The following is an 11,550-nucleotide window of genomic DNA, read 5'->3' on the forward strand; positions in this document are numbered from 1 at the left end:
TGTGCGTCCTCCAACTCAACAACTCTCCCATTTCTCTCTTCTCCAAATGTTCCCTCTTCTCCTGGATTGGCTCTGTTTTACTCCTCGGCTCCGCCGACTGCTCCATGTGCCCACCCCCATTTTTTTCTTGGGGTTTCTGTAGCCGTGCTTCCCCTCGTGCTCTCGTGCTTCCCCGGCAGGCTTCTGTAGCTGTCCAATACTTGGCCCCAAGTCCAGTCTGTTCTCTCGCTCCACTCCTCCAGAGACCAGGAATCCATCTTCTCCCAGGCACGCTGCTTGATCCGGTCGTGGTGGGTAGTTCTGTAACGGCTGTCGTAGAAAGTAGACCAAGGTGCAGCGTGTCGAGTGCTCATGATGAATATTTATTTGAACTCAGAACACTAAAGAAAAAATAACAAAGAGAAAGCGCACAGTTCTGTCAGATACATAAACTAAACAGAAGACAACTACCCACAAACACAGGTGGGAAAAACCCTACTTAAGTATGATCTCCAATTAGAGACAACGTGGACCAGCTGCCTCTAATTGGAGATCATCCCAAAAAACAACAACATAGAAATAGAAAAACTAGAACCTAAACATAGATATACAAAACATAGAAAAACACAAAACACCCCCTGTCACGCCCTGACCTACTCTACCATAGAAAATAACATCTTACTATGTCAGGACATGACAGATATGCATATAATTGGTAGCATTGGATAGAAAACACTCTGAAGTTTCTAAAAGTGTTAAATGTCTGTGAGTATAACAGAACTGATATGGCAGGCGAAAACCCGAGGAGAATCCATCCGGGAATTTATTTTTTGTTGAGGTCACTGGCTATTATAATGGGTTCCTATGGGGAAACAGTCTTTAGAATTGTTTCAGGCATGTTTTTTGAAAAATAAGCAAGTAGTTTTCTTCCTGAAGTCTGTCTTTACAAAAGTAGTCATGTTGCGAGCGTGAATGGGGTGCGCGTTCTTCGTTACTTATCTTTACAATTGAACATACTAATCTCCTTCTTAAATATTATCATTTATTTAGATATTAGAATACCTGAGGATTAATTAGAAACATCGCTTTACTTGTTTGGGCGAACTTTACCGGTAACTTATTGGATTCGTTTGTAAGCATGTTGAAAGATTGGATTATTGAACAAAGCGCACCAACTAAACTGACTTTTTTGGGATATAAATAAGGACTTTATCGAACAAAACAACCATTCATTGTGTAGCTGGGACCCTTGGGATTGCAAACAGAGGAAGATCTTCAAATGTAAGTGATTTATTTAATCGCTATCTGTGATTTTGTGACGCCTGTGCTGGTTGAAAAAGTATTTTGGTGTGGGGCGCTCCCCTCACATAATCGCATTGTATGCTTTCTACGTAAAGCCTTTTTGAATTATGACCAAGGGGCTGGATTAACAAGAAGTTAAGCTTTTACATGACGTATGACACTTGTATTTTCATGAATGTTTAATATTGCGAATTTTGTATTTGGAATTTTGAGCTCTGGATGTTGTCGTAGGTGTCCACACTTTATGTTGGTGTTTCCTTTATTTTGACAGTTACTTGTAGCAGTAGCCTACATGAAGAATGGAACAGTTGGACAGGGAGAATGTCTTGAGTCGTGCAAAATGGAAAATAACTTGGCGGATACATTTCGGTACGACACAATTTTATGCATAAAACATCTCAATACCTTCATCATTAAACTGAGAGCGTTGCCATTTCTAAAATGATGTATTTAGGTGATTTTGGAGACTTTGTTCATGTTTTTTGTGGCCCCCACAAGGAGCATGAGGAAAGGATTTGATGTTTGGGGTAGGTTTCTCAAAAACATGTGAAATCACAAAAACTTGGCATTTACATCAAAAATAGACATTTGGTTGTAGTAAAGAAAACTTCTCCTTTAATATTAGTGAATGCCTTGGCACATGAGTTGATGGTGAGATGCTATTCATTCATTTCAACCATTTTACTGTAATACTAGCATACTAGCCCACTGAAAATGTTGGCCTACCATTTTTCAATATTCAAGTAGTGGATGTATTGTTATACTGAAGCTCTTTTTTATTTACATTTTTATCCAGGGGTTTTTGTGTCTGAGAGAGAATGTAAAGAATGTGGTAAGAGCTGGAAGTATTTAGTTGCACAATATACACTGAGTGAACAAAACATTAAGAACACCTTCCTTGCAACTGTTTATTCAGTTAGTTGTCTGTGTTCTGTCTGTGCAGAGAGACTTGTAGCTGTTCTGACCCTCCAACCTAACTGGTCCCAGATATTCAGTGGAGAGACTGTCAGTATTAGATGTGACATACAGGGGGGAGGAGATTCTGACTGGCAGTATGAGTGGTATAATAACAGGAAGTTAGTCTACTCCAATACAAACCAAGAGTACAGAATCAGTCCTGTCTACATGTCTAACAGTAGTTCATATACCTGTAAGGGTGTGAAGGGAAACAAGCGCTCTGAAACCAGTGATGCTGTACAACTGACTGTGTCTGGTAAGTCTAACTAATCATGTAAACATCTCCATGGGTAACTAGAATCATTTACACTGAGTGTACAACACACTAAGAACACCTTCCTAATATTGAGTTGCAACCATCCACTTTTTGCCCTCGAAAGAGTCTCAATTCATCGGGACATGGACTTAACAAGGTGTCAAAAGCGTTCCACAGGGATGCTGTCCCATGTTGATTCCAATGCTTCCACCAGGTGTGTCAAGTTGGCTGGATGTCATTAGAGTGGTGGACCATTCTTGATACACACGTGAATCGGTTGAGTGTGAAAAACCCAGGAGCACATGGCACCTACTACCATAACCCGTTCAAAGGCACTGCAATCTTTTGTCTTGCCCATTCACCCTCTGAATGTCACATATACACAATCCATGTCTCAATTGTCTGAAGGATTAAGAATCCTTCTTTAACTTGTCTTCTCCCCTTCATCTACACTGATTGAAGTGGATTTAACAGGTGACATGGATGGATTTACCTGATTTACCTGGCCAGTCTATGTCATGGAAAGTTCATCATGTTTTGTACACTCAGTGTATATTGCATATATTTTGTTTGTGTTTCCACAGCTCTGCCCAGAGCCTCAGTGAGTGTCTCTCCTCAGGGTCCCCTCTACTATGGAGATACAGTCAGTCTGCAGTGTGACATACCAGACTACACAGACTGGATGTACTACTGGTACATAAACAACCAACCAGGTTACAGTACACATGGTAAAACCCTCACCATCTCTGTCCCTGACCAAGCTGGTCAGGGGAAAAGGACAATGCGGCCCCAGTGGTCAAATCCCAGCTCGTCTCTCTCCATCATCGTCACTGGTGAGCAATTTTCAATCTGGACATTCTCAAGTCTGAGCCAATGTGGGTTAATCTTACTGAATACAGACATGTATACTGTAAATTATAACTAAATCGAGTCAACATACACCCTACGGAAAATATATTTTATCAAAACTTTACAGCAACAGGTCAATTATTTTCAATCACCAAGCATATATGCAGATATTTTAATATTCTGCTCTGAATTTACTCAGCTCTGCCTGAACCTACACTGACTGTAGAGCCAAACCCTGTGTTCCCTGGAGAGACAGTTACTCTGACGTGTTCAGTAGAGTCTGACAGTATCTGGAACTATCAGTGGTACAAAGACAGGAATGATAATGTAGTATCCCAGTCTGTCAGACACACTATAACAGGAGACACCCTCACCATCAGTAGAGCTGCTGAGTCTGACCAGGGTCTCTACTGGTGTCAGGGAGAGAGAAGATCCAGACCCACATCTTCACAACCAAGTAATGTTATTACCCTCACTGTGACTGGTGAGATACTTTGTGTCTCTCTTGTGTGTCAAACACTATTTATATTGAGTCAATCAAATAGACATTGTCAGTGTGTTAATATTTAGTTACTGTATTACCTACTGAAGTAAGATCATCATCTGGAAAGATTGGTTCTCTGACTATATATGTCTTAATATTTAACTGTGTTTCTACAGCTCTGCCTGTGGCCTCAGTGAGTATCTCTCCTCAGGGTCTCCTCTACTCTGGAGAGACAGTCAGCATGCAGTGTGACATATCAATGTACACAGACTGGACGTACAGCTGGTTTATAGGCAACAACCTCAATTCCAGTACGCCTGGTCAAACCATCACCACTCTGTCTAACCAGGCTGGTCAGTACAGATGTGTTGGGGGGAGGACAGGTCAGCCTCAGAGGTCTCAACTCAGTGCTTTCCTCCCCATCAGAGTCACTGGTGAGTTCACTATTGACGCTCCATCACTAACTTGTCGTACTGTATCAGGACACTGGATGTTCCCACTCAAACCTATTGCAATACCAACAGATTATCAGCCGTCGACTACACTGACTTCAGACAAAGAGGACGTATTCACAGGAGACAGTGTGACACTGAGCTGTACTGTAGAGTCTTCTGGATGGAAGTTTTACTGGTACAGACACAGACCAGACTCTGCACCAGTAATCACAACCTCTGGATACTCCTACACACTCAGCTGGGTCAGTGTCTCTGATGGAGGACAGTACTGGTGCAGAGCTGGGAGAGGAGACCCAGTCTACTACACCCTGTACAGTGACCCAGTCCAGATACATGTTACTGGTGAGTCTAAAACGGTGTAATGATAAATAAGATGCTATTTTACATTGATAGAAAGGTAATTTAGGGTATAATATTTTGTCTGCTTACTGTATCCCAACAACTGTAGCTAACTTGAAGCTATATTCATGAGTAGAACTATTAATAAATAAATACATGTATAATTGTGCAACTGTTTGTTCAGTTAGTTGTCTGTGTTCTGTCTGTGCAGAGAGACCTGTTGCTGTTCTGACCCTTCAACCCAACTGGACCCAGATATTCAGTGGAGAGACTGTCACTATGAGATGTGACATACAGGGAGGAGGAGACCCTGACTGGAACTACAGATGGTATAAGAATAGTCAGTTAGTGATCCCCTTTAACACAAAGCCTGAGTACAGAATCAGTCCTGTCTACAGGTCTAACAGTGATTCATATACCTGTGAGGGTGTAAAGGGAAACAAGCTCTCCAATACCAGTGATGCTGTACAGCTGACTGTGTCTGGTAAGTCTATTTAAGCATTTACAAGTCATGATGGTTACTTAGAATATTTTTTATATTAACATTTTGAAACCTGCCTTTCCTTCAAAACAGGTAAACCCCAACCTGTCCTGAGTGTCTCTCCTCAGTGGCTGAACCCTGGAGACTCTGAGCTGTGAAGTTGACAAGACGTCTACAGGCTGGAGGTTCTCCTGGTACAGGACTGTTCCCTACAGAGCTGGGTTACTCTCTCTATCTGACTCATCATACTCTGTAGAGACCCTATCTGACAGTAGTACTGGAACTACAGAGAGCTTCTACACCCTGAGTCCTGCTGGTCACACAGGAGGATATGTGTGTAGAGCTGGGAGAGGAGACCCAGTCTATGACACACTCTACAGTGAACCTCAGTTTCTCTGGTCAGGAGGTATCTAACTGTATTAAAACATATTTAAGTCTCCCTCATGTGTATAATATATATTATTTAACTAAGGTTTGACTCTGTCTCTCTTTGTTTCAGATCTGCAGCCTCTCAGAATAAGTCCCAACACAACTCAACACTTTAGATCAAAGTCTCTCTCACTGAGCTGTGAGGAGAAGGGGAACTCTACTGGATGGAGACCTATGAGATACACAGAGAGAGGAGTAGAGTCATGGTGTGTCTCTATCTGGGGATCAATAACAGGGTCCACATGTACCATCAGGTCAACATACACATGGTTCAGTGGAGTGTTCTGGTGTGAGTCTGGATCAGGAGAGTACAGTAATGCTGTCAACATCACAGTGGATGGTACGTCTATTGTACGACATTCACACACAAAAAACAACAACATTTCAATGTATGATATGATGTTCAATTCTGTAACTGAATTGCATCTCTTATAAAATACAAGATCATAATATTTTGAGAGTGATGACTCCAGTATGCAGATTTACAGTATTATTTATATATTATGTTAAACAGAAGGTGATGTGATCCTGGAGAGCCCTGTCCATCCCCTGACTGATGGAGACTCTGTGACTCTGACCTGCAAATACTGGACAACCAGCTCAAACATCAAGGCTGATTTCTACAAAGATGGAGTACTCATCAAGAATGAGACCACAGGAGAGATGACCATCCCTGCAGTATCCAAGTCAGATGAAGGATTCTACAAATGCAAATCCCCTGACAAGGGAGAATCACCAGAGAGCTGGATGACAGTGAGAGGTGAGAAAACGATTATGATCTCAACTTAACTTTTCATCATCTGTGTGATAGTTATTTTAGTGTTGATGTTAACATAAGTTTGGATTTGTATTCCCATAGAAAATATGACCTCTCAACTAAATTATCAAAAGATACAGTCTGGTCTATACACCTATTTGACTAAAATATAAACGCAACATGTAAATTGTTGGTCCCATGTTTAATGAGCTGAAATAAAAGATCTCAGAAATGTTCCATATGCACAAAAAGCCTATTTCTCTCAAATTTAGTGAAGAAATGTGTTTACATCCCTGTTAGTGAGCATTTCTCCTTTGCCAAGATAATCCATCCACCTGACAGGTGTGGCTTATCAAGAAGCTGATAAAACAGCATGATTATTACACAGATTATTACCTCACAACCACAGACCAAGTGTAACCACGCCAGCCCAGGACCTCCACATCCGGTAATCTGAGGGGGGGATTTCTGTATTTAATAAAGCACTTTTCAGGGGGAAAACTCATTCTGATTGACTGGGCCTGGCTCCCCAGTAGGTGGGCCTATGCCCTCCCAGGCCAACCCATGGCTGCACCCCTGCCCAGTCAGTAAAATCCATAGATTAGAGCCTAATATTATTTTTCAATTGACTGATGTACTTATATGAACTGTAACTCAGTAAAAACATTGAAATTGTTGCATATCAAGTTAATATTTTTGTTCAGAGGCTGATGGTGTTGTGCTGTTCTCTCTCCAGTCGTATCTCCTGGATCCTCTACATCAGTCCTAGTAGGAGTGGTTGTGGGTCTGGTTGTTGCTGGTGTTCTACTGGTCATTCTCCTGGTCCTGCTGTGGAGATTTAAAAACACCAAAGGTGAGATTTTATTATTAATCATTAAACGTTTTAGTTCATGTTTAGTTAGAAAAATGTGTAATTACAATAGTTCAAAACAGCAATGACCCGATATAATCGTATCCATTTCTCATTACAGGTTCCTGTTTTAACAGAATATTCTTGTGAGTACACCTGTCTCTCAACTATGTTAATTCAGTAACATATCATCTTAGTCCTTCATGAGTATATGTCTCCCTCTAGGCACCCCCAGCCCCAGAGCACCAACCAGGACCCCCAACAGGACCAAGGATCTACACAGGGCCAGGCTCCTGATGCTGGGCATACACTTCTGCAGCATGGTCAGTTTCTCAACCCAGACCTCTACCACTCCTCTCTATGTAACCTCATACACTAACTCATGAACATCCACTTTATTATCAACATGTTACTGTACTCTCTGTCCCTAGACAAGCTGAGGGATAACCAACCTAACCAACCTGTCTCTCTCTTCTTTGACCAACAGGTGGTGCTCACATCTATGATACGATCAATCCCTCAGACAACAATGTTAATGGTACTGTATTGTGTATGTTACGTTTAATATGAATACAGTATAGAGTTACTGCTGCTGTTCTTCATGTGTTTAATATGAATACAGTATAGAGTTACTGCTGCTGTTCTTCATGTGTTTAATATGAATACAGTATAGAGTTACTGCTGCTGTTCTTCATGTGTTTAATATGAATACAGTATAGAGTTACTGCTGCTGTTCTTCACGTGTTTAATATGAATACAGTATAGAGTACTGCTGCTGTTCTTCATGTGTTTAATATGAATACAGTATAGAGTTACTGCTGCTGTTCTTCATGTGTTTAATATGAATACAGTATAGAGTTACTGCTGCTGTTCTTCATGTGTTTAATATGAATACAGTATAGAGTTACTGCTGCTGTTCTTCATGTGTTTAATATGACTACAGAATAGAGTTACTGCTGCTATTCTTCATGTGTTTAATATGGAAACAGTATAGAGTTACTGCTGCTGTTCTTCATGTGTTTAATATGACTACAGAATAGAGTTACTGCTGCTGTTCTTCATGTGTTTAATATGACTACAGAATAGAGTTACTGCTGCTGTTCTTCATGTGTTTAATATGACTACAGAATAGAGTTACTGCTGCTGTTCTTCATGTGTTTAATATGAATACAGTATAGTTACTGCTACTGTTCTTCATGTGTTTAATATGACTAACACACTAAGACTAAGGGCTGTATTCAGTCCGTATCGTGGAAGTTCAGCGTTTCAGTGTGATTTAAATTTAAAGGCAATGTTCCCACATTAGTGGAGACGACATTCAAGGTAAACGCTGTATATGTCGGCTCAATCAGAAATGACCTTTACATTTCTGTCAGTCAATCTGTAACCCTTCATCAATACAGACTGAATAGAGTCCTAAGTAGAGATATTAGTGTATTACCTGTCTGTTTCAGATGCTGCTGCAGGACCAAGTCATGTGACATACGCCCAGATTCAACTCAAAAAGTTGGACAAGAAAAAGAAAGGTGACTTTCAACTGTGACATCAATTAATAATGTGCAGTGTATGAAAGTTGCAACATTTACATATTTGAAAATAAAACCAAATCTACAAAACTTCAGCCCATCTTCCTCCTCCTCAGAAAAGCCAGCTGATCCAAAAGAAAGTCCAGTCAACTCTGAGGTGCAGACAGGGAAAGTCACAGGTAAGACCCATTCTACAAGTTGGCAGTTAGTCAATAAATTCACAATTTGAGATTTTTTTTGAAGAGGCAGAATATGCAATAAGCTAATTTCTTTATTTATTGACTGGAAATGTCCATTGTCAGCAGCAGCTGGACCTGTTGATGTGACCTATGCTGAGGTTGACCTCCAAAAGAAGACCAAAGCCAAGAAGAAGAGAGGTAATACTGGACATCCCTCCCTCCATATTCCCCCTATCAGAACCTCACACCTCTGACCCCATATTGAATATCTATGTATTTTGTCCTCACTCCCTACAGAAACAACAACCCCACCAGAGGCAGATTCAGTCTATTCTCAACTGAAGCCAGACACAACCCCAGGTAAGATGCTATTGATACTTATAAGTAACCCTCTCACCATAGACTTGGATAGATCAGCAAGGGAATAATGGTGAAAAGTACATCTCAGTGTATAAACCTTTATGATATTCACTCACTAGAGGAAACAAGAGGCTATGGATATTACTAATAGATACATAAAGGCTTATATTACTGTTTTCAGAATGTTTCTGACACTACAAAATTAATGACTCATTGAAAATACAAACACACACAGAATGCAATTTAACGTGAATATATTTTGATTCAAACATTTGCAGTTACACAAATACCACACAATCAATTACAATATAGGAATAAAGATATAACCCCGGGTACAGAGAGTGTACTCTTAAAACTCAGTCACTGACACTGTTGGACCTAGCAAGCAGCAAAACAGCTCCTGATCTGACAAGGTAAGCTACCGTGACAAAGTTCTCCACACAGCAGAGGTCAATTCAGGTAAATTCTATAGATATTTAACAAGACTTTCTGTACACTTGTAAGAGGTAAGTGAAATTGAACAACAGTCTCTTTGCTAAATGCAATCCATAATCCCTTCAAATGGAAAAGTTGTAAATTCAACAACTATAATGTCCGTCTCAGTTCTCCTCATGTCTCGAGTAGCATCATCCCTTCCAGTGCCTCAAAAGTCCTGTGTTCACGCGATAGGCCCATTTAGTTTATGATAATGCCCTTTTAGTTTAAGAGCTGTTTTGAAAAGACCAATAGAAATTTCCACCTGTTTTGGTGGGATGGAGGTTTGGCCTTCCATGGTGACATCACCATGTCCAAAATGTGTTAAACACCAATAAGAAAGAGTTCCGAACAGCTCTGCCAATAACAGCTAATTTTCAGTTTTCCCCTCCCCACTCAGACCACTTCCAGAGAGTCCTAGAAAATTCTTGCTTGAGAAATGACCCTTTCCAAAGAAGCTTTTTGTTTATTTTTGACCATTTTAATTGAAAACAATCACAGGTTGGTACTTAATTGTTACCCAGAAATGATTTGATATTGAGATGAAAATGGCTGCATTGGATCTTTAAATTACTGATGTTTTTCTTTGAAGTTTGCACATGAAAGTAATACAACATAGGCTGAACAACAGAGGATGTAGTAAAACAACATGTTTCTAATACATGGTTTATCAGGGTATTACTAATATGGATCTAATGCTCATATCATAGAGATATACTGTCAATAGATACAGTATATCTCTGTTTTATTCGTAGGACTTTGTTTGACTGCATGCACTAAAACATGTTGTGTGTTGATATGTTACAGGTCCTTGAAGGAGATGGAGGGATAAATAACTTTGTGTGGTGAAATGTTACAGGTCCTTGAGGGAGATGGAGGGGTAAATAACTTTGTGTGGTGATATGTTACAGGTCCTTGAGGGAGATGGAGGGATAAATAACTTTGTGTGGTGATATGTTACAGGTCCTTGAGGTAGATGGAGGGATAAATAACAGTGTGTGGTGATATGTTACAGGTCCTTGAGGGATAAATAACTTTGTGTGGTGATATGTTACAGGTCTTTGAGGGAGATGGAGGGATAAATAACTTTGTGTGGTGATATGTTACAGGTCCTTAAGGGAGATGGAGGGATAAATAACTTTGTGTGGTGATATGTTACAGGTCCTTGAAGGAGATGGAGGGATAAATAACTTTGTGTGGTGAAATGTTACAGGTCCTTGAGGGAGATGGAGGGATAAATAACTTTGTGTGGTGATATGTTACAGGTCCTTGAGGGAGATGGAGGGATAAATAACTTTGTGTGGTGATATGTTACAGGTCCTTGAGGTAGATGGAGGGATAAATAACAGTGTGTGGTGATATGTTACAGGTCCTTGAGGGATAAATAACTTTGTGTGGTGATATGTTACAGGTCTTTGAGGGAGATGGAGGTATAAATAACTTTGTGTGGTGATATGTTACAGGTCCTTGAGGGAGATGGAGGGATAAATAACTTTGTGTGGTGATATGTTACAGGTCCTTGAAGGAGATGGAGGGATAAATAACTTTGTGTGGTGAAATGTTACAGGTCCTTGAAGGAGATGGAGGGATAAATAACTTTGTGTGGTGAAATGTTACAGGTCCTTGAGAGAGATGGAGGGATAAATAACTTTGTGTGGTGATATGTTACAGGTCCTTGAGGGAGATGGAGGGATAAATAACTTTGTGTGGTGATATGTTACAGGTCCTTGATTGAGATGGAGGGATAAATAACTGTGTGTGGTGAAATGTTACAGGTCCTTGAGGGAGATGGAGGGATGAATAACTTTGTGTGGTGATATGTTACAGGTCCTTGAGGGATAAATAACTTTGTGTGGTGATATGTTACAGGTCC

General features: G+C 40.3%; 1 protein-coding gene and 1 long non-coding RNA gene across 2 annotated transcripts; both read left to right on the forward strand.

Annotated features, from left to right (window-relative positions):
* The first annotated feature begins 2,406 nt into the window (after positions 1–2,406).
* On the forward strand, positions 2,407–7,578 carry LOC106577816 (sialoadhesin). The gene is made up of 11 exons (XM_082964570.1): positions 2,407–2,494; positions 3,079–3,327; positions 3,543–3,827; positions 4,004–4,180; positions 4,352–4,624; positions 4,833–5,105; positions 5,602–5,871; positions 6,046–6,291; positions 7,025–7,141; positions 7,364–7,461; positions 7,570–7,578. Exons 1-11 carry the CDS (start codon positions 2,407–2,409, stop codon positions 7,576–7,578), a joined length of 2,085 nt encoding a protein of 694 aa, XP_082820696.1.
* Positions 7,579–7,624: 46 nt separating this feature from the next.
* Positions 7,625–8,843, forward strand: LOC145861768 (uncharacterized). Its single transcript, XR_014381415.1, has 3 exons — positions 7,625–7,676; positions 8,593–8,664; positions 8,781–8,843. It is a non-coding gene; the product is annotated as an uncharacterized LOC145861768 (long non-coding RNA).
* The last annotated feature ends 2,707 nt before the right edge of the window (positions 8,844–11,550 follow it).

Source organism: Salmo salar, chromosome 18, assembly GCF_965601325.2.
Source record: "Salmo salar chromosome 18, fSalSal1, whole genome shotgun sequence".
Lineage (NCBI taxonomy): Eukaryota > Metazoa > Chordata > Actinopteri > Salmoniformes > Salmonidae > Salmo > Salmo salar.